This window comes from Saccoglossus kowalevskii, chromosome 15, assembly GCF_978046115.1.
Source record: "Saccoglossus kowalevskii chromosome 15, keSacKowa6.1, whole genome shotgun sequence".
NCBI classification, from domain to species: domain Eukaryota; kingdom Metazoa; phylum Hemichordata; class Enteropneusta; family Harrimaniidae; genus Saccoglossus; species Saccoglossus kowalevskii.
The window spans coordinates 35,825,389-35,849,291 of NC_140655.1; the positions used below are offsets into that span (position 1 = coordinate 35,825,389).

A 23,903-nucleotide genomic window follows, 5' to 3' on the forward strand; every position below is an offset into this window, starting at 1 on the left:
TTGCTATAACATTTGTAGTAAGATAAATCTACACTGCTTATAAAATAATAAAACAATATGAACGACTGTCACTTAAGGCAAGGCTTGCATGGTTTACATAAGAGTCCTTTTCTAAATAATAGCGTTTCAGTTAACGTGTTTAAGTTTCAGTTTAAATTATACGAACACGCAATAACTTTTTCCATCAGAGAATTGTGTTCTACTGTCCTGTGCTGATTTTTCCTGGTATAACATAACACTGTGTCATAAGACATACTTCGGGAGAAAACATCACTAAAGCATAGGACAAATGAGTGCATGAATCAGAAAATCAATTACATACTTTTAATGATGTCTGATATCAAATTGAAGCAGCAGCTGATACTACTGCCCTTCTTTGCATTGTAACGAATGAGTTACCTATCATCACAGACTCTTAATGTTTATTTCATTCTCTTCAATACTATTTTCTCCCAACCAATGGTTGGGCTTTCTAAAAATACGGATATGGTAAACGCCACAGCAAAAGTCAGGACAATTCCCCCAAGTATCAAATAAACCTGCAAGTCAAAATCAAAAAGTGTATATGTTTTAGTTTGCAATTGATGAACGACGAAAAAATGACTCTTCTAGGCACGAACTCAATAATAGGACTGAAAGGCAGAGTGTATTTTCTACACCATATAATCATTGTGTAGCCACGATTTTCAGGCAATAGTTGAGTAAATAGAATATAATGAAACTAACAGGAAATGTGAGGGAGATGGGTATTTTTTATTATGAGAAGATTGAACATCTGAATACTTGTAGAGATAGACATTCGCTGTAGGAATAGATATGATATCCACATCCACAAATAACTAATTAAAATGAGCAATATTAAATTTAACTTATTATGAAACACCATCAGGTCATCGACAAAATGCCTTCTTACTCAATAAAAGAAAAATAATCTGCTCTTCAATACTTAACTTATGACCAAAATATAATGATTTCCTGTGTGTCATAGGTAGAAATGTTTAGATAGTTTTGCATATAAAAACAGTTTTACTGCTAGAGAGAACATTTGCATAATTTCATGCTTCACAATATAATATCTAGAACTGTGCAGTAGCAAATGCAAACTGATATTTAAATGTTTTAACTGTCCGTGTAAATTCACCGTCATAGAATACCAACTTATCACGGGTGAATTTACACTTCGCATTCTCTACGTCATGGAATAACAACCTATCACGAGTGAGTTTACTCACCAGATTATAAACCTCATAGAATAACAACCTATCATGTGTGAATTTACTTACCTGATTATATACGTCATAGAATAACAACCTATCAAGTGTGAATTTACTCACCAGATTGTATACGTCATAGAATAACAATCTATCATGTGTGAATTTACTTACCTGATTATATACGTCATAGAATAACAACCTATCATGTGTGAATTTACTCACCAGATTATATACGTCATAGAATAACAACCTATCATGTGTGAATTTACTCACCTGACTATATACATCATAGAATAACAACCTATCACGTGTGAATTTACTCACCAGATTATATACGTCATAGAATAACAGCATATCACGTGTGAATTTACGCATCACATTGTATACGTCATAGAATAACAACCTGTCACGAGTGAATTTACTCACCAGATTATATACGTCATAGAATAAGAACCTATCATGTGTGAATTTACTCACCAGCTTATACGCGTCATAGAATAACAACGTATCACGAGTGGATTTACTCACCAGATTATGTACGTCATAGAATAAGAACCTATCACGAGTGAATTTACTCACAAGATTATAAAAGTCATAGAATAAGAACCTATCACGAGTGATTTTACTCACAAGATTATATACGTCATAGAACAACAACATATCACGTGTGAGTTTACTCACCAAATTATATACGTCATAGAATAACAACCTATCACGGCTCATGTATCCCATGACAATGACAGGAAGATGTATCATGTACGCACTGAATGTGAGTCGTGACAATGGTATCCAAATCTTCCATGACAGAATAGTGTTGACTGGACCTAAATATAAAATCACGTGATTAATTATAACGTGTTTAATCTGAATCTAGCCATCTGATTGGCTAAAGCAAGGTCCTATATATGGTCCTATATACTAGTAGACCTGTAACTCTTCCCTGAAACTGAATAAACTAGATTAAATCGAGATCACACAACCGTGAAGACTGTTCATAGTGATTGCGGATGTATGATCAACTGCTCAAAACAGGGAAACATGGTACACGTACGAAAACTAATTATTGTCAAACGTGTTAATATATTGCACATTTTGCAATAGACTGCGCTTTTATTGCAGTATGGTGTTAGAATCGTACACATGACGTCATCGTGACGTTGGCATTCGCCATAATTGTCAACTATTTTGTAAATGTAAAGATATTCAGCTGAAAACATTGTATTTTTTACTTGTTTTGAATTCAAATTCAGAATTATTACACTATTTTTAGCGAATCTCATACTTTTTAACTCCGTGTTTAATCAATCCATGTTTTCACTCTTTAGTTCTAGTTTATTCACAACTGTTCTCACTGTTTTAGTTTTGTTTGTTTTGCTTGCTCGGAGCCACGACCGAGCCACGTACTGATAACTACCTAGTTTATGTCACAATCATTTATAAGAAAAATTAATGGAACATTATTTCTTATTTCCTCAGCCAATCAGAGCACTTTAATTCAGACCAATCACATGCGTTCGCTTTTAGGTTCGGACTCCGGCTATAAAGAGTGTGAATTTTGTAACTATTAGTTATGTACCGTTTGTACTCGATGTCAGTATGTAATAAACCAAATCTGTCTGTGTTTCTACAACAAACTATCGTGCATCATCAATGAATGACTTTAGCATGCAATATTCTCAGAAACTACTACCCGACACTATTAGGTGTTTTTAAAACAAACATAGCTTCTCGTCACCTCGTACTATGGTAGTATATTACAAGAAAACACGTTAGGAGAATTGGAAATTCACACATAGCAACGTGATATAAACAGCGGTTTTGTAGCTTTTGAACTTTTGCATTATTCAAAGTATACGCTTTTGTTTGACACATTACTCATTGTTGTTTCTCAACCTCGCTAATTTGTTAAATTATAACGCAACATTATATGATGTTAGTAGCTCGAAACGAGTAGAACCTAGAACCCAACAAGAAATTAGTATTTCATTGCGCTTACGCAAGAAACAGCGTTTTTCTCGGCAGCAGACTAAGTAGCAATGCCACGGGTTATTCCTTTTTCAAAGCAGAAATTTGTCAAGTAATTATGGGTTATACATGCTGCGAGAAGATCGATATTCTCGCATATCAAATTCAGAGCACCATACTCCTGGGCTGAACTGCGCATGTTATTCATGGTCGAAATGAACAAGTTGTGTTAATGTTGTGTATAACATATACCCTTGTATGTGGGTCCCTGGGAATATATCGGCCGACAAAAATGTGTTTTGAGATGATCATCCGGAAATATATGCTGTTGTTCTCATTAATGTAATGTTTGTCTGGTATATGTAATGATGAAATTTACTATTACCTCCATATCCTGTGACACATGCTATTGTCATCCAACCCAATGCTGCAGCCCATGCTGGACGACTAAGTGTGATATATAACACAGCTAACCATTGTGGCATATAGTGTCCTTCTACTGTGTACCATAGACCATAGATTATAGCCAATCCTGTAGCAATGGCTACACACCAACCACTGACTACAAATGCCTACCACCCAGAGAATGATGTCAGAAGTATATATATATATACGTGAAATCTCGCAGTAAATGAAACATCAACTAATATGACCCATAACGTGCCCACTTCTCAAATAATACTGCGAGCATTACTTACCATGCTCATTTCGAACTTTTTCCCCTCCAATCTATAAAGTATATATCCTGTAATCATGCCAACCATGTACACAGGCCACCGTGTGTATGATTTCCCATATACAACGTCATTACCATTTGCATCATTGATGTTATCATTGTACCTCCTTGGGAAGTGTCAGACAGAGAAAGGTGATTTAATTAGGCGTAACCATATGGATCAAAGTTTCTGTCAACAAGAAGATGTTATAAATGCTGTAAACAATGTGTGCCAACGAGCACAATCAATAATTGTCATATTATAATTGGTTGTCATGAGAATATATTTATTTCATATAAGACTATTGATCTGTCAAGCAAATGAATGAAGACTTATATCTAATAGCTAATCTAATATCTAATATCTAATATATCGAATAACAATTCGATGAAGTGATTTGGTCGTCTCAACACGCTGAGAATGATTCTTATATGACGTAATACAATGCATATTTGTTTAAACGAAATGTGAACATTGTTCATGTGAAAGTTACTGATGCTGATGTAAAATATGATGGTACAATACTGATTTACATATATGTATTATTGGCAACTACCAAATTATATAGTCTATCAATGAGTGGCACTGAACAATTGGCTTCTGTAGTATAAATTTGCATACAATTGTGAATATGCACCCAAGTAAGTTGAGATCGTTATCGTTCGCGAGCACTGGCATGGAACGTTTTATTAGAAACAAAAACTGTTAATGCTTGACAATAATCTCCTACGTTCCCACAAAGTTGCCAGCCCTAGCTAGGTTGCAAAAATATGATACTATCCCAGGGTTTCGCTCGGTGTGTCGGTGTTATTGTTTTACCATGTGTCAAAAAATAACAACCTGTCACGTGACCTAGTATAAATATCGCATATTACTCCTGTTTAAACAATAAGCATATCGTATCATAGTATCTCATATGATAATGCTTACCACTCGTTAATTAACATTCATAGATGACTTTAAATCATTGACCTTGAATTCAGAGTGTAATTATATTTGCTCTTACCTGAAATTGTCGACCACACTACTTCAGTCACACATTCAGTCATTCGCCGCACATTTGGTGTGGCACATATTACAGATGAAGATTAATGAACAAGCCAAAATTTGTGAGACATATGTTCAGAAACAAACATCATTTACACTGGGAGAACCAAGTCTGTGGATAGTCAGAGACCCAGGTCGGTGCCACGGCCGTATTGTTACGTGGACTAAGAGGTTTATGAACATTTGTAGGCCTATGTTCATGGACATTCACAGTCACAGAAGTCAAATACATGGATATTCAGAGACCCAGATTTATGAACACGTAAATACCAATGAACCTTTCATGTACATTAACAATAACGACATAATTATGTTTCCTTATAACATGAAAATTTAATACGTGACATCATTTTGGTGAATAGTTTAGTTAATTTGCAGTGAAATAATGTAAAGATATTTACTCATGGAAAATAGAAGCAACTTCTCCAAAATGTGTAGCAATAAGAGCGACGACACACCAACACGCAACACATAGCGATGCGATCAACCCCATGCCCCATTTCCAAGACCTATAATACATAAAGACATCAACAGTTGATAGTTTGTTGACAGTTGTCATACACGCACATAAATATTGTAACGGTATCGAGAGGTTGGAAAGCTGTTGTAAAACAGGTAAAAGAAAATAATCTAAGTCAATCTATCCAGACTTTGGTACTTTATTTTCGTATCAACAAAATATGTTTTCTTTCTATGTTTTAGTAACTTGTTTGAAAGAACCAGCTGACTGGTTAATGTTTCAACGAATTATTCTCAAAATTGTAACAGTGGTTTTGACTGATGCGAACTAGATCTGAATATTCCCTTTGGCAAGTAAAGACTGTCAAAATAACGTACCTGTAAAGCAGAATAAGTATTGGTGGACTGAGCCAATAGAACTGCATATCACATGCCAGATACCATACCCATCCAATACACTACGCGGTGAAATAAGAACGTGATTGTAAATCTAGTCTACACATTAATAACTTTTTTATTACACATGTCGAATATGAAAACATTGGTCATGTCAACTGTCAGCCGAAATCACTTAACATGCCCCAGTTTCAAGGTTTTAATGATGCAGCACGAGTATACCATATTTTTTAGACATAGCTTTGACTTTCAAGAAGTACGGGGAAGTAGAAATTAAATGCCTTAAAAGTTCATGTGCACGTAGTAAAATACCACAGTCAGCTGGCACACACGTGATAATAAAAGAAATGCGATATTTACTATATGGGGGCCGCCATCTTGAATGCGGCACAAAACTAAATAAGAGACAAATTGTGAAACGCGTTTTTCAGATTCCTACAAATCAGGACAAAAATACCAATCTTTCACAAAAATACGAACCGCTGGGGTTATATTAAGCCAACCGATAACAAAATTCGGCCGAATTCGGTGTTTTTGTGTGGAAAAATCCCTTAAATACTAACTACACCTAATTACACACTAATAGAACACATTCCTGGGGTATTTGAAACCAAAAATTGTCATTCCAGCTCAACAGCCAATCAGCGACGGCGTTACAGTTAGATGTACGGTCCAAGATTCCAAAGGCACACTAATGGTCACATTTTAATTGGCCTAAGATAATTTATCACTTATCAATATTGATGTATTCTGTAATAACTTGTTTCGTTGGGGTGATGATTGACTAACAATTTTAAGAAATCCCCGGCAAAACCGACCTCCGTATTGAAAGTTTAACAAGTAATTTCGTCTACATTTCTAAATATAGAAAATACTAACTTCGAATCACATAATGAAATGGAACGTCGCTTCAGTCAGTAAACTTTCACAGAGCATGACTTACATTAATTAGCATTATTTTACTCTGGCTACCAAACTCGAACAAGAAATATGTGTGTATACTATTGGTTAGTTAATAGTACTATTATTGGTCAACATTTCAGACATTTTCATTATATAAAAAATAGTTACTATAGAACAAGTACTAAAATTACGTCCTACTTACGGGGCCGCCAACACCTGGAAAGGGGTACCAGTTGTTTATATACAACATATTCGTCCACCAATACTCATTGCATTTCTTCCTTGCATCTTCATAGGTCAATTGATACATCGGTCCATCGAACATGTGTAGAATGAGGTATGTATAAAACAACATTACAAACAACAACACCCATGTTATTCTCCAATAGCGATGAATGTAATACACCAACCAGTTTATTTTACCATTGTTACTAGCCATCTGTTTCATTGATAGGTATGTCACTAACAAACCACTGCAAATAGAGAACACATAACTGTCACGAATGTCAAACATTAAATCATGTTTATGTTGCATATTGTGATGGTGGTGTTTTGTTTTTGGTTTATGGCGATAGATAGGAAGGAAGAGAGGAGTAGAAGAACACATTGATAAGAGAATAATCAGCATCAGCAGCATACTAGGGATGCAGGCGGAGAGGTGAAAAGCACATGCACAAGGCACAAAGAAAGGGGAACGGTCTGAAAAAAGGAAAATGGTGGAAAAGGAGAGAGAAAGGCAATTTGAATTGGAAAGAATGAAAACAAATAACCGGGGGAGCAGGAGGAACTGGTGATCAATTTTAGATGACTAAAGAATGGATGTTAAACTTCCTAAATTGTCTGAATTTAAGGATATGGATATGGATGCTTTTAAGGTTCATTTTGAGGTATTTGCTTGAAGTCTGGTCTGAACATGTATGTAGGTTTAGGGGTAAAGCCATTGTAGTGTATGTTAGTCTTCATTTGCCCTGTTAAAACTATACGATTTGAATGAGAATGACATTCATGGATTATGTCAAAAGATATTTCAATGCAGTGCTTTTTAAAGGGATCACAACAGAAGTTGTGTCTGAAGCATTGATTGAAATTTACAGTTGGGTGTTCCTGAACATAATCTGACTGATCTTGAAAGCCAATCTGTGAATGACCTGATGAAAGAGGTAAGTATCTTGTCCATTAGGCGTATTACTGCCACTTCTTACCATCCAGCTTGCAATGGACTTGTGGAAATATTCAATGGCACAACACTCAGGATAATGTGTGACGAAAGACCAAAGGATTGGGATCGGTATGTAGGTTATTATTATTTGCCTAATGCACAAAATGAAAACCCTTTTGAACTTGTATGGGAGAACGGTCAGAGATCCCATGTCAATCTTGAGAGAATTGTGAACAGGTGAGTCTACTTCTGGAGAGATTGAAGTCCATCTACAAGTAAGTGCTAGAGGTGTATGGCAGATTGGGGGGAACATGTAAACTGGCTCGAATTGAGTTATCTAAGGCCCAGTCATAATACAAATTTCAATATGACAAAACGGCCAAGCAGCGTCTATTTGAGGTAGGTGGTCATGTTCTACTACTGCTACCCACAGAACATGATAAACTAAAAATGCAATGGCAAGTAAATTACGTTGTGAAAGAGAGATTGGGACAGATAGATTACAGGATTGAAAGGATTGAAAGGGTTAGATCATGCTAACCTCTTAAAATTATGAGATGAGATTTGGTGGAAACAATCACAATTGCAAGTAAGGAAAGCACTAAAGATGTGCACATTTGTGAAGGGTTAGATGATGAACAAGCAATGGCAGTGAACCTCCTACTTATGAAACTGATACCTGAATGAGTTGAAACACTCTTACTGTGAATGTCCGATATTGTAAGTACAGTGAGCCATAGTATTGCATCATGGAAGTTTGTGATTTATTCTAGAGGACGTCGTTTCGCTGGCAGACAGTTAATTATACCGATTTCCATGTCTCCACTAATCATGCATTTACCAGTAATGTTTGAACAATGCACTCTGGATTACAAATTCATAATGCATCATCTGTCCAACTGCTGATAACGAGTCGGGAAACTCGCCAGTAACTGAGATTCCCGATTTTGGCTTAGAACTAGATGCAGCTTATAATGTATGTTGCTGGCTACTGGTGTGTTCTGTGATGCACGGGAGTCCACCCGGACAGCTTTCTTCTACAAGTTACGAATATAGGATACTCGCTGTAATGATTGGTAGCGTCGTCGACTGAGTGTGCAGCGTGTGTTCTGCAACTAAGGTGCTTCTGACTGCATTCTACAACTACCTTCGTCACCACTGTTAGCGGAGACTTGATAGAAAATATATACGTAGGCAGGGCTGTGTCCTATTGCCAGTATTATTTGCGTCCGTTGTTGTCCGTTATTTATGTAATTTCGTGTTGTAGTTTTATGGATACATGTTTCTATGTTAGACAATCATCTGCATTTCCGATTTAGGCATTTCCTACCCACCCCTCCACCCCTTACACGCGCGGAAGTATTATAATATTATTGCGTAATTATTATTTTTCTATTATGCAACGTGTATCCCACTACCCCTTATAACGGGTCAGGTATTTCCTTCCCACCCCTTACGTGTGTGGAATAAAGTGTGTTGTTTAAACCTTACTCGTGTAGCGTAAACTTGTTGCTTATGTTATATATCCATTATACATATGCCTTAAGTTTCGAGATATCAAGGAGCCCAATTTACAGGGGTGTTATTGTTGTTGTTTATTTCGTACAATTTGAAATGTTAGCCTCATGATTATCATGACCTTTACTCAATATTCAAAACATCGATACCAAAGGTAACAAGCATTTAAGTGCTGTTTGTCTCCGAGGTTTGTGTATATTGCTTCATGCACATTGATTTACCAATTCTACCCTATTCACCCCTTCCTAATAGTATTCTAACTTCACATACCTTAAATAGAAAAATGAGTCCACAGAAAACGTTGCGTTCCATATCGCTTGATACCAAAATCCGTTGAAACAGTCGAGAAAATACTTCTTGTTTTCTATCAAGTACAAAGCAATATATCAGTATAAAAAAAATATTATTTTGTTGTGAAATAGACTCGTTATTTTGCAGGAAACAAAAGATTGCAAACAATGAAAGGTTTTCAGCGAGAAATGCGTGAAATGTTCAAGATGACTGCTATCACGGACTTGCTTCACACATGAATTTAATTAAACTATTATTTTTAAATTAAAATATAAAAATTACATGCTCAATAAAGAATATAGCTTCATTCTAAATAAAGCAGTACATCTCGTCGTCTTGTATGTACATGTTTGTTTCATAAGAAAATGCTAATAACATAATGCCGGAATGTGTGTTTGTTTACATCCTGCAGGCATTTTTGTCTGTTTCCCATTGACCTTTCAATCTATCGCAGTAATTCTTTACTCTGCCAAATATATATTAGGGCGAGTACCTCTTCGTGAAGCCGGAAATTATGTGAAATTACGAAAGATGCTGTCTCCGCCATAATTGAAATGAGAGGTTACTTGAAGAAGACGATTGAGGACGTAGTTTTGGGCTCCGATAGAAGGGCCCCGATGCGTATGTCGGGGCTCAACCCTATCGGAGTTGAGCCGAACTTGGCTAGAGCCGAACGCGTATACACGACCATTTTTGCTGGCTCGAGACTTCGGGCTCAGATAAAATGCTGTCGTGTGAACGTAACAATTATTTGAAGTGCGCAGCGCAGTGGATAATGCCAACGCCATGACAACCCTAACACTAATCCTTATGTTTGTGGAGTATGAATTTTCACGAGTGATGCGGTATGTCCTGCGTGGCTGTATTTCCTTGCGTAAAGCAACTAAAACTACAGCATAGATACACTACATTCAATCGAGAACGAAGTGTATTACTATTCTCAATAACATCGATACGTCTACATAGAAAGAATTTTGCGGATAACACTCTCGGTGACGCGATCAGGAGATTCGAATAAAAGTAACTGTCAAATTGCTGTATTTGACAGGAATGGAATATTACTAGTGTTTCACTGTCAATTATGAACAAAACAAACCCAGAAAACTATGAGTGGCTTACTTGAGTGTTGAACAAAGCGTGACGAAAGACTTTTCAAAACAGATACTAGTAATAGTGTAGCATGAGATGTTAGCACATGGAATTAACACCTCCGTTTGAAATGCTAACATCCATGTACCAAGTAATAATCAACTGAGCGGGCCATGCAAATCACATTTTTTCATAACGCACTGATGCAATCTCGGTATTATGGAGCCGTGCTTTAACATGAATGTAATATAGGAATTTCCGATACATTGTTTATCTGTTCCTTCAATTCAATTCAGTAACTGAACATGTACATTGATACGTACCTGTGACAAACAACAGTATCATAAACACGTGACCAATGAACACCCACGAAAAACTGAGTACACGTATTCCGTTCAAACACAGCAGATATGGAGAGGTTACTTTGGCTGACAGAATCTTACGACCATTTTCCAGGAACGAACACGCCAAGACGAACTGATGGACATACCCTAATAAAAAGCACAACAGAAGAAGAATGGTTATTATGAGTTTTTCAAAAGTCCATTCATCACATAATTTATTCTACTTTACACATGATTAGTCTAAATACGATATCTAGATTTATTTTTCGGTACAAAACATTTATACATTCGACGAATATTTGACTCACGCAAATTGAAAACATGACTGTTAACTATTTGTGAGACCAGATACGCACCGAGAAAATAGACATGCGGTCACTCTAAATTCCGAAATATTTGTTAGTGTAAAAACACTGTGACAATTAGTCTTTTCTGTTTACCAGTATACATGTCTCTAGACAGTTTAATTATATAGCCAGGTAGGAAGAATTTTGTGATGAGAATTACTACCAAACTGTATAACTAACTTGGCTGAAGAACATTGGGAATCATTGTATAGGAAACTAAATTAAATGGCTGAATTACTGTTAAACTCGATAGACAAGGTCACTGACTTGACTACTGGAAGGACTTGACTACTGCTACAAAGGATTGAAATAACCTATGTCCATATCCCTCACTCCTCGAAAACCCCAATGGAACTGGGAGTATAGGCAGTCTTTCCTTGGCGACCGATGTGTGAGTAGGTTATGGTCAGGGTCTCTCCATGCAAGTTGTGAAGAGATTCGAGCTAGGCTGTATGTATATGGACCATGAGAGCTTTACCAGGTTAATAATAGAAGCCACTAACTGACGTTAACATGCCAAGCCACTAAATAGTGTGCTGATTAAAGACAAGGAAATCATCGATTTCATCTTCAGAGGAACACCCACGACTGACCACATGGCATTTGTTACTAGTGACTCGTACACACATTCACATTAGTGTAGCGAATTTAAGAGTAGTATTTGTTATTGTTATTATTGATTGTATTGTTTGGGAGTTAATTGTTTATTGTACATGGTGTTTTGCTAAAGCATATTACATCTATGATTTTCATTACATGCGAGTGACGTTACACCACGTATTTACTATATTACGACCGTTATCCACTGTTAGATGAATTCTGATCTGGTTATATATTGAGAGGACCAATGTAAAAATAACCCACAGTCACGAGTATTGTTTGTGCTAAAAAATTCAACCTCATGACATTTGGTGTCAAAGTGGAATGTGTTACAATAATAATATGTTTAACAAGTTGTATCTCGAATTCTTATTTCAGCATGTATTTGCAATAATAGGCGTCTCCTTCACTTTATTTGAATATTTTTTACGTGGCCATGTTAATTCACTATGCCACCTATAACAGAAACTCCCCAAAAGGAAACTCACAAAATGTTTTTTATTATTTTATTATGAAGGTTATGAAGGTGAGGCTTTAGAGGAGTATTTCCGTATTGCATTTAAGCAAAAACAAGATGATATTAAGGGAGAAAAGATCATATGTGCCGTATATAAATAGTCGTGTAGGGTTTCTGAACAATTGTTGAACAATCAAAGTAACCAGTTTGTAAGTGAGGTGATGAGAGAGGTGAGTCGGTTGTTGTCATTCCAACAATTAGTAGCCATTCCGTCTGAAAGACTGGGACAGATATGTAACACTGTTGTTGTTTGCGTACAGAGAAACACCACAGTCTAGTTTGGGATTTCTCTATTTGAACCACTGTATGACAGGACAGTGAGGGGTCCCATGACAATTAGATAGTTGTGAACAGGCGAAGTGTCAAACCCTGAAGGCAAGACCAAATACGAGTATGTTATTATTGAAAAGACAGATTAGAAATAACTTGTCACATGACACAAATAGAACTGGGTAAATCAAGTGCGCGATATTGTATTCACTTTGACAAAAAAACTAAACCCTGCAAGTTCGTGGTAGGTGGTAAAGTGTTACTGTTATTGCCCACATAAACTGATAAGTTGTGAATGCAAATGCAAGGCAAGTTATATAATGGGTCGGGTCGGTTGATTATCGAATTGATAAAAAGGGTAAAACTAAGTTGTACGGTATAAATATGATGAAGAAATGCGGGAGGGTAAGGTGATAGTATAAAGAATGTTGATACGGATATTCAGTGCATCCCTAGGTTTGGCCATGGAACGACCAGAAGATGAGGGGGAAAATGAACCTGGAACTCGGTCTCTAAATCTCATTGGGTTTGTCCCCTTAAAATGCTAGAGACAATCGACGATGTACCTTTAGATCCTGTGTTGTCAGAAAGCAAGATTAAAGAGCTGAATGAAATATTTCAACAATATTTTGGCACCCTAACTGATATGCCTGGTGGAACAAATGTAGGTGTTCATGAGCTCAAACTTACTACTGACCACCCGGTGAGGTGCAAGTATGGGCATACACAAATGACCGTTATGAAATAGCCCTCCAAGCCTTCGTTTTCTTATCGAATAGTAGCCATAGTAGATGGGATGTAGAGATAAGATTCACTAACAATTATACTACAAGATAGTGCATAAATTGTTGTAGTAGTTGGGGGTTTAGACTATAGATAAATACAAATGGTGTTATTTTAATGACTGTGCTAAGGTGTGACCATATGACGTTCACAGCTCAGCTTGGTAGTGTGTCAAGGGTTCGTCAGAAAATCTATCACAATTAGTCTATTGTGTTTGCCTATATACGTGTCCATCCTTTCGACAGTTTGATTATACAGCCAGGTAGAAAGATTTGTGTGCATACGTACACTTTGCTGTCAGGACGTCACGATGCATTGTAGTTTATAAACATGTGTTTATAAAAAAAACGGCGTATTTTGAAAAACGGTGAATCATTTGAAAATCATTGCCAAATTGTATACAAACATCACAGCCATGATAGAAATAGTAAAATATCCTATCAATATAACGTACATTTCTATCACTATAAATATCATTTAGTGTGCAACAGTGTGTAACTATGCATTCTTATAGCACTAGTTTGTCATAACATTTTGAAAAATTATTAAAGAATTCCTAGAAACTACGCAAAATTGTATTTACTGTATGTTAAATTACCTTGATGTGCGGCTCTGTCACTGTGAGGTGAACCATTTTCGACATTATGTCGTCTAATGTATAAATCATATATTGTACCGATAACAACCAAGGCACCAAATATGACACAGAAACATCTGGAATAAAACAGTAATTGAATGACAACCAATAGACCTAGGTGCAAACTAAAATGTCACTCAATCTATCCGCCGGATGGTTCAGTCGATGACCCGCCCATTTCTGTGCTAGTAAATTGTCTGATCAAGTACAATCGGGACAGAAAAGCACCAGTGGCGGATCTAGCAAAATGTATTGGGGCGGGGGGTCCAAGCTTTACTTAAGATATACGGAGCGTAAATCGCAGAGAAGCTATGCGTAATCCAGATGATATGAATTGTCATGCGTTTTTTTTTGGGGGGGGGGCATGGCCCCCCTGGCCCCCCTCTGGATCCGCCACTGAATTGCACGTCCATTCAAATAGAGTGTATGTATCATAAAATTATAAGTATTTAAAAACTTTAAGATGTTTTTGTGATTTTCTAACTGTCGCCTATTTGGCACCGAACAAGCGTAATTCTCCGTGTTGGACTTCGCATTAGACCGGTATTTCTGACAGACGTCGTTGCTAAGGACACCTTCTTAGTGCCATCGTTCGCCTTGTCATTTGTCTGTCTAGTGTTATTCTGCGTGCCAATACAAAACATGTGGGTATACAGACTGCATCTATGAACATTTCATTCGGTTATTTCTATATCGAAATAAGATATTTCTGGCACAAAATTAAAGACATTCAACCAATTTATTTACGTACATTGTTGCTATGGCACCCGCATCCAGATCATAATCCTTGTTACACACAGAAGTGGAACGCATCCGTAAAAAGAAGGGGAGATTACTGGTCACTGAAAGACAAACAAGCATTGACTGTTAGCATGCGAAACCCAATTAGATTATTATTATTTTATTTAAAATATTTTCCACGATAATTGTGAAAATGAGTTAAACTTACCGGTTTCCACTATTTTAACAACATCTTCATTCCTGCATGACTTTGGGACACAGTATCCTAACATAAATGACTATAAATAAAAACATATTAATGTGTGTGTTACAATCAAATGAAACCAACTGTACAAATTTATTTGTAACGTATAGATTTTCATCTATTTTATGTTTTACAAATAGGTGTCCGGGCGCAGGTTTGCTTCATTTCTTTGGACACATGTTTTTTTTTCTGTTTACGCTGGTTGATTGATATACATTTAGTTAAACACATTTTTTGACAAGGCGCCCTCTGCCGACAAATCGCTACCATAACATATATGGGTGAACGTGACACCGTTGAGGGCATCGATATTGATTTGGTCTATGGTGTTCCGCAAAATAAATAATGTTTTATAAGTATATATATATATATATATACTATTTATATTTATATTTATTTTATTATAATTTTATTTGTTTTATTTATTATATATATATTCTAAATGACGGACGATTTCGCAACCAATCACAGTAGTCTATTTGAACAACACTGTTCACACCCATTTAAAGCATTTGACGCACAGAAACACTTTGTTGCTAGAGAAAGCGATTGTCATTGTATTTGGACGGTCGGCAAAGTGTATTTTCGTAAGCTATAATCAATTGATTTTCTTTTCTTAATAATGTAATTTAAATAAATAAAAAACGTAAATTTGTAGACAAAGTGTAAAATGTAACGGCAAAGTGTAAAATGTAAGCTATTTTATTAGTTCGTAATTTGTACAAAGATATCATTTTTTGTAAGCGTATAAAGCATTTTCCGAATTAAATGTCGTAATTATCAAAAATATTATAAAAATGTAAAATATACTTAGGAATTTGCTGCATCTGTAAAGTGTAAATCCCTATTTTTTACTGTAAATGGAACTTTCATTTTATTTCCTGTTAAAACGTAAAATGTCGTTTTTATTTCCTGTAGCCTGTACCAGCTATCCCCCTTGTCCCCCTCTATTTGATACTATGCACCGGCCAAGTGACTGAAAGTTCGAAAATCCAATCAGTGACCGCATAACAGCTGGTGATTCTTGCATTAATTAGAGATAAGCAACGGTGTTACTGAGCACAATCAAGCAGTTGGTCTGAAAGTTTCAGTTTGCAGTTGAATGGGTAGAGTTATTTTATGCAGTGAAGCAGGCGTGGTCATGGCTTCTGAGTGGCAACAAATGGCGGAAGTTAGAGAATGATTTGTTGATTACACGTAAATTAAAGCAGCTAGTGTATAAGTAGCTAACAATACGAGGCTTCGAACAGTTGTTTCGGGCTACACCCCCACAATCTTGAATAAATGCGAAAAAAGGTTTCCTTACTGGTAGTAATAATGCATCAACAGTAACTAGGCAGTAATTCGCATCAAACGACGACTCAGTTGGGGTATCTTTGACTGCTTCGCACTGACTGAACGTTCCAAGTGATTTGGTGTTTCCCGTAACCATGAAGTCTAAAGGTAACTCGCCATTTGCAGAAAACACTGTAAACAACAAATAAATGTGAATGCTTCAGTGAAATGTTAACACCATAGTCTAGCTGCAGATCACTTTACACAAAATTACGGTTTACCTAATGTTTTTAGATGTTTTTTTTTATCTCATACACATTATGTGAGAAACTGCATAAAGGCACAATGGTGTTCTTGGAACTATTTAAATATTCAAACTGGCGGCCACAATGACTGTCGTTTTCTATATAGGGCCATATCTTGGGTTCCATGTAAAAGGATAATGAACCAAGTATCTATGACTCGAATTTACAGGTCAACAACATATATTTATGGTGTTGTCAGATGTGCCCAGATGTTATTAATCAACAAATCCAAGATGGCAGCTCAAATGGCTTCCAATGATTGACGTGTTACTATAACTAAACGCTCAAGTATTAACTGTATTGGTCGTCAAATTATTATTAAGTGCATATTGAATGCACTAGTATACTGCTATTTCCCCGAGGGACTGTCGGTATCAAAATACATGCTAATTTACGAGGCCGCAGGCCGTGGGAAATAGCGGGTATTTTTTGGTACGCTTCGCAGAATCAGACCGTACTTCACACTGACTATAAACCTGTAGAATCACTGCATATAGCATGTAATGCATAACAGTTGAGAATACTAATACATATACTACTATTTTGTTGAGGCGCCCCCTTCAGCACGAACAAAATTACAAATCAATTGATAAACCCAGCCCACCGGAGGAGCGCGGACGTGGCGGTCACGTCAATAGAAGCGCAACCCCCTTTTCAGACTTCATGGATCCGCCAGTGGGAATACATATGTTTCTTGAAAACGCATAATGTCTTGAAAGGGCGTTTTAAAACTATAAGCACATTCCAAACGTTGCGCATTGTGGATTACTTTTTTCAGTATTTTCAAAAATGGAAACTTTCTAACGGTAATTTCTTTTTATCAAAGAAGAACGATCAAAATCATCTATATGTGCACTTAATATATCTTTTTCAAACATTTTGGATTTTGGGCGGTGTAGAAACTATATCGCGTGTACGTAATATTACAGGAAGCAGAATGGAGGAATGTTCTTCACCCTTATTGTTCCAGCCTCATTTACTTTCACATTGATGTGACTAGATTAAACTTAGATTAAACTAGGTCAAATCAGAAAGTATAGTTTTCAGGGTCAGCCTTCATATATGCCTAACTCTCCACTACTACCTCTATCATTTGGAAAAAGCCATCTTACTGTGATTGATGACTTGCCTCTAAATAAATCAGTGGAAAACGAAATGTACAATGATATAAACAAGAAATCTCATTGCACGACTAGTTATTAAGTTTAATTATAATAAAAATCGCTATCTCACTATGATTATCCCTCGCAACTTTGTTATCGGTGTTTATTTTGACTTCTAATTCTACAGTTGAAAGAAACAAATTTATTTGCATATCGAAAGTTCTACTATGTTTGATAAGGGTGTTCAAAATTTGAAAGAACTTGTGTGCTCATGATCAAATAGTAATTCATTGCTCGTGATCAAGTAGTGCTATTTCTCAAATATTCGACATTTTTATTCGAAATGCGGCATTATTTTTGTTGTTTATTTAAGTGTCTTAGTGGTGAACTTTCACCCTACATGCATAGATGATCTGAAAAATAAATTTATAAATTGTAAAATTACAATGAGGATGCAAATGTAGTTGTGTGTGTGTGTAGAATTGGTGATATGTAATACGTAGCAATTAGCTAGTTATTTAACGGAATGAATATGTATATTACTCACTCACTCATTCATACAATCCTTTCTGGTCAACCGATCAAACCAAATTACATACTCAAATTACATATGCAGTCAAGCATATGAGAAGATGAGTGGACACGCTAACCATTTTGCTACACATTGAATACTTCAGAATATACGAGTTAAATGGCCAGTCACGTGTGTTCACTACTCCGTCATAAGTAGCTAGTTTTGGCACAAAAATAGCGACATAGGTCTAAAAACATTCAAACTATTCTTATAAGGAAGTATATTATCAACAAAAATACTTTCAATAATCGGAAACCAAAACGAACAACTACAAAATATTTCTACAAAATATGGGGATTTTATCTATGAATCAGACTCTGATCTGAACAAGAAATATTGCTCTAACAACAGCAATGAAATATCGTCACAGCTACAGATACTGGAACGAAAGGGAAAAGATCTTCGCCCTGATGAGACCGACAGGGTGTGGTTGACTTTTCAGAGGTCAGAGCCTCAGAGGCTCAGAGGTTGAGTATCAAAGGATAATATATAATATTATTGAATACATTTTTTTTTAATTTTTGAATATTTAAAACATCATAATCCAGGTCTTAATGATATACTGACTTGAAAAATAAAAGTGAGAAACAATTAAATGTGGGTAAAATGTATTTTTGTATATGGAAGACCACGGGCGTAATTGGTAAATGTACTATGGTCACGTAAAGTAGTTATTGCATTGTGCAGCGATTTTGTGTATTATTAGTTACTTGCTGCATACATTTCAGCTGAATGTCATTTCACGTGTGATTTTTAAAAGGCTGACATCTCTCGCCACTGCATTGTGACACTTTTGAGTCTTCGAAACGACAACTGATACTCACAATTACTTCCCGGTAAATCAATGCACGCGTTGTGCGTCTTTATGCTGTTTGAGCAGAAGACGTCCCCGCAAGACTTACACACAAGTTAATTCGAGAGAGGCACAGGCTTGCTTGTCAATATTCTTTTGCCACATGTTCCAGTTAGAGTGGACATGCTCTTTCACGTCCGATTTTGATTCCCTAACACTGTAAAATAAGCATATGTACTTCTAAATGTAGGACTTGTCCGTATGTTTGATAAACTGTCACATGAGTAATCCATGTTAATCAGGTGCATTCATTTTCCGAATTGAGAGTAGACCATGTCCAGATATATTTTACCTATGTAGCACTCTAGATAAAAGAGTTTCCCATTTGTCCGGTTGGAAATAGCTTTGGGTCGCGTTCGCGAACGGGGGGGGGGGGGCATCGAAGACTCCCTGGTAGACAAAACACTTTGATCAGTGTTCTGGGGTCTCTGAGATGAACGCGTAGAGGCCAGAGTGCAACATGAGATTAAAAACTGCACGACTTTTGCCGAGCTCAGCCATGGTATGTCATCGGGCTGAACGAGAAGTCGCAAAGCGGGATAGTAGGCGTTGCGTGACTAAGAAAGCACGTGCGCAGGTTACACATTGCGGCGATACAGAGTACGACTCAGCTGCGCATATGGATAATATGAAGGGTGCGCTCCTTGTGCTGACGAAACAGATGGCCCAGATCCACAGCGTTGTGACTCGGCGCCTGGATAACCTGGAGGCAAATACGGCCCAAAAGCTAGAACGGGGGAGTGCTAGCGCCAACAATGGACATACACTACCCATAGCGAATACGAACGCAATCGCGAAACCGAAGTCTGAGAACGTTAGACCGCCACCTACGTGCTATAATTGCTGTGGTGTTGGCCACCTTTCTAAGGAATGTTGTTCACCATGTTCCCATTGCGGGGACGAGGCACATTCATCATACCAATGCCCTAACCGACCCAAAATGAAAAACTACAAAGGGAAGGGTAAGGTGAACAAAGCACTTAATGACCGACATAATGGACATCCTATAAACGAACGAATCCTTGGGAACCTATATCATGCTGCGGCCACAGTCAATGGTGTGCGCTGCAATGCGATGATTGATTCCGGATCCCAAGTTACCATAATTGAATTATCATTCTATCACAAACACCTTTCCGACATACCCTACTCGTCTCTCGACCAATCACTTGATATACTAGGTGTCACTGATGCTTACCTCCAGTACAAAGGGATCATAGAGGTAGACGTATAATTTGAACGTAAAAAGTTTGGAGATGTGTCAACTAAGACTCTCTTGGCGGTTGTTGCAAAAGACACGGATATTAATGCAGACTTACCTGTCACGGCCAGTACTAACTGGCTAGGACTATACGATTGTCCGTATCTTGGTTGTAGTCGTGCCAATAGACCATGTATCCATCCTGTCGGTCGATGTGCTTTGTGTTCTATGAAAGCGAAAGACGCTTTCGTAGGTCCTCAGGGTAACCTGGGTAGGGTCAGGGCCAATGTTGCGAGGCCTTTGACTAACCCTCAGGTACCGTTGCATGCATCCCTGTTTCACTTAAATCTGGCCCTGCCGGTGTGAGTGTAGAGACTGTTATCGAACTGTTATCGAACAATTACATGATATGTTGAACAGTGGCGTCACCAGGGAGTCTAGCAGCCCATTGTCGTCACCATTAGTCTTGGTCAAAAAGAAAGACGGGACTACCCGAATTTGTGTTGACTATAGAAGACTCAATAGTCAAACCATACCAGACGCTTATGCTCTACCTCGTATTGAGGAAGGCTTAGACATCTTACGCGGTTCTAAATTGTTTTCTACCATCGATTTGAAATCCGGTTATTGGCAGTTAGCCATGGCAGAAGAAGACATCCCCAAAACTGCTTTTGCCACTTCGTTTGGTTTTTATGAATTTATATCCACCCCTTAATGGCTTAATGAACGTGGGCGCGACCTGTCAAAGAGCAGTAGATCTTATATGTCAAGCATATGTTGAAGACGTTGTTGTGTTTTCGGAAACATTTGAGGAACATGTTGAGAGGTTAGATAAGGTTTTGAAGTGATTGAGGGAGAACGACCTGAAGATAAAGCATTCAAAATGCAAGTTCTTCCAAAATCGCGTTAAGTATCTTGGCCACGTGGTGTCGGAGCATGAGGTAGAAACGGATCCTGGTAAGACCCAGGCATTGCGTGATTGGCCTATTCCTATTAATGTCCGTGAGACACGCACCTTCTTAGGGTTCGCGAGCTACTATAGACGTTTCGTACCAAACTATTCTGCTATTGCCCGGCCTTTGTACAAACTAACGGCTGGCCAACCTTGTAAAAATTCTAAATTAAAGAGGCAGTTGCCGCCACTGTTTCATTGGACCGACGAAGCTGAAGAAGCTTTTGACACACTTGTGCGTCACTTGTGTAACCTGCCTGTGTTGGCATATGCCGATTATTCGAAGCCCTTTGAATAGCATACAGACGCTAGTACTCAAGGCCTTGGTACGCAATATACCAACTGCAGGACGACAGTGAGGGTCGTAGACTTAGACCCTGTCGCATATGCTAGTCGCAGTTTGTCCCCCAGTGAGTGCAACTACCCTGCCCTTAAACTGGAGTTTTTGGCGCTTAAGTGGGCGATGACTGAAAAATGTCATGATTACTGTTATGGGAATACGACCGTTGTGTTAACAGACAACAACCCATTGACTTATGTAGCAACTACTGCTAAACTCGATGTCACCGGTGGTGGGCAGCATTGTCAAACTACAACATGTCCATTTGTTACCGACCTAGACACAATAATGCAGATGATGATGCGCTGCCAAGACGACCACGTCCGAGGCCAACCGCACTAAATGAACAGGATGACCGCTTTGACTCTACCGCAGAACTTGGTTCCGCCGAGATCCGTGCAATTGGCCAGTCATCTTATATCTGACGAGACACCATGGGTGGAGGCCATTGCACACGCGACCACAGCTATACCTAATGAGTTCATATCTCCGCCAGAGTACCATGATGAGTCATCTCTCATCTCAGTGTCTCCTCGAGATTGGGCGGAATTGCAGGAACACAATCCTGTTATATCATGACTAATCCATTGGAGGCGAATCAGAACACGTCCCGATCGTCGCCAGAAATGGAAAGAGACGCCGCTGGTATTGTCAGTTTTACGCGAGATGAATAAACTATGTTTAGGGACAACGTTTTATACCGAACTAGATATGATAATTTGGATAAGAAATGTTTTCAGTTGGTATTGCCCTCCAGTCATCGTAAGATCACTATGGCTGGAGCGCATGATCAAATGGGACACTTTGGATGTGATCGTATTCTTGAAACATTGCGATCTCGGTTCTACTGGCTGCATATGGAAAGCGATGTGCGGAATTATGTGTGAACTTGTAAGCATTGCACTCGGAGAAAAGACCCGGCAGGCTTTAAGACCCGAGCTGATATGATACCTATTACGACCACACAACCATTAGAACTGGTTGCTATGGACTTTTTTCGTTGGAGGAGTCAAAAGCGGGCATTGCTAACATATTAATGCTCACCGATCACTTCACTAAATTTGCTATGGCGATTCCAAAATCAGACCACTAAAACTATCACCAAAAATTTGTACGAGGGGTTCATAGTTCACTATGGGGTCCCTGAGCACCTACAATTGTTGGGCATCGAGAAGTCCCGTACTACGCCCTACCATCCTATTGGGAACCGGCAGTGGAGAGAGGATGAATTGTACATTGTTGAACGCTAGAAAAAGACAAGAAAGCCAATTGGAAAGCATATGTTCCCGCATTGGTCCATGCATACAATTGCACGCATCATGATACCAAAGGTTTTTCACCATACAGGCTTATGTTTGGAAGGGAACCTCGTACTGCATTGGACGTTCGACTAAACGTTTATCCCAATGATCAGAGACTAATTGTATCTACCTCCAAGTACATACATGATTTAGAACAACGAATAGAAAAGGCTAGGCAGATTGCTATTCTGGCTAATAGAAAGTCACAAGCCAGTAATAAGCGTCGTTATGATTGCGCTAAAATTATACCGAATGAAACCCTGCACACAAACGATCTAGTGTTGATGAAAACTGTTAATCTTCGGGGCAAGAATAAGATTGCTGACAGTGGGAAGATACACCCCATCACGTGGTAAACAAACTTAAAGGTCTCCCTGTTTATGTCATTAGACCTGATAAGGACGGGAGGACCCGCACCGTTCATCGAAATTTGCTCAAGCCCTGCGAAGATATGTCCACCAGTAGTGGATACGATAGTGACGATATTGACTATTCTGTACGTGAGAATGTGGCTGACGGGTTGAGAACTGTAAACCCATAGATGGCACTGAACGAAGCCATCGAGGGATCGCATACGAACGCAGCAGTAAGTGCTTATGACAATTAGCTTGCACCGTCCTGAGGCGGGGGTAAGGTACGTTAAAGCCCTAGATCCGTTTAGTCGTGAGACTTTCTCGCAAGGTATTTCAGACTCGCCTTTACCAGCCAGTGCTGGAGATATCGATAGATGTCGGCATGATGTTAATCATTTGTCTGATA

General features: G+C 38.0%; 1 protein-coding gene across 1 annotated transcript; it reads right to left on the reverse strand.

The window, feature by feature from the left end:
* Positions 1-422: 422 nt before the first annotated feature.
* On the reverse strand, positions 423-19,583 carry LOC100367174 (nose resistant to fluoxetine protein 6-like). Its single transcript, XM_085508589.1, has 11 exons — positions 19,529-19,583; positions 16,547-16,707; positions 15,205-15,274; positions 15,007-15,097; positions 14,217-14,332; positions 11,081-11,248; positions 9,648-9,741; positions 6,903-7,173; positions 3,565-3,751; positions 1,896-2,038; positions 423-539 (listed from the first exon to the last, which is right to left on the reverse strand). The coding sequence occupies exons 1-11, from the start codon at positions 19,581-19,583 to the stop codon at positions 423-425; spliced, it is 1,473 nt and encodes a 490-aa protein (XP_085364715.1).
* Positions 19,584-23,903: the final 4,320 nt, after the last annotated feature.

Coding starts and splice junctions, on each gene's coding strand:
- LOC100367174 (XM_085508589.1), bottom strand. CDS start 19,583: ATGGATTACTCATGTGACAGTTTATCAAACATACGGACAAGTCCTACA. Junction 7,174..9,647: donor GACTCATTTTTCTATTTAAG/GTATGTGAAGTT, acceptor CTCTATTTGCAG/TGGTTTGTTAGTGACATACC. Junction 540..1,895: donor TCTATGACGTATATAATTTG/GTGAGTAAACTC, acceptor TTTGACTTGCAG/GTTTATTTGATACTTGGGGG.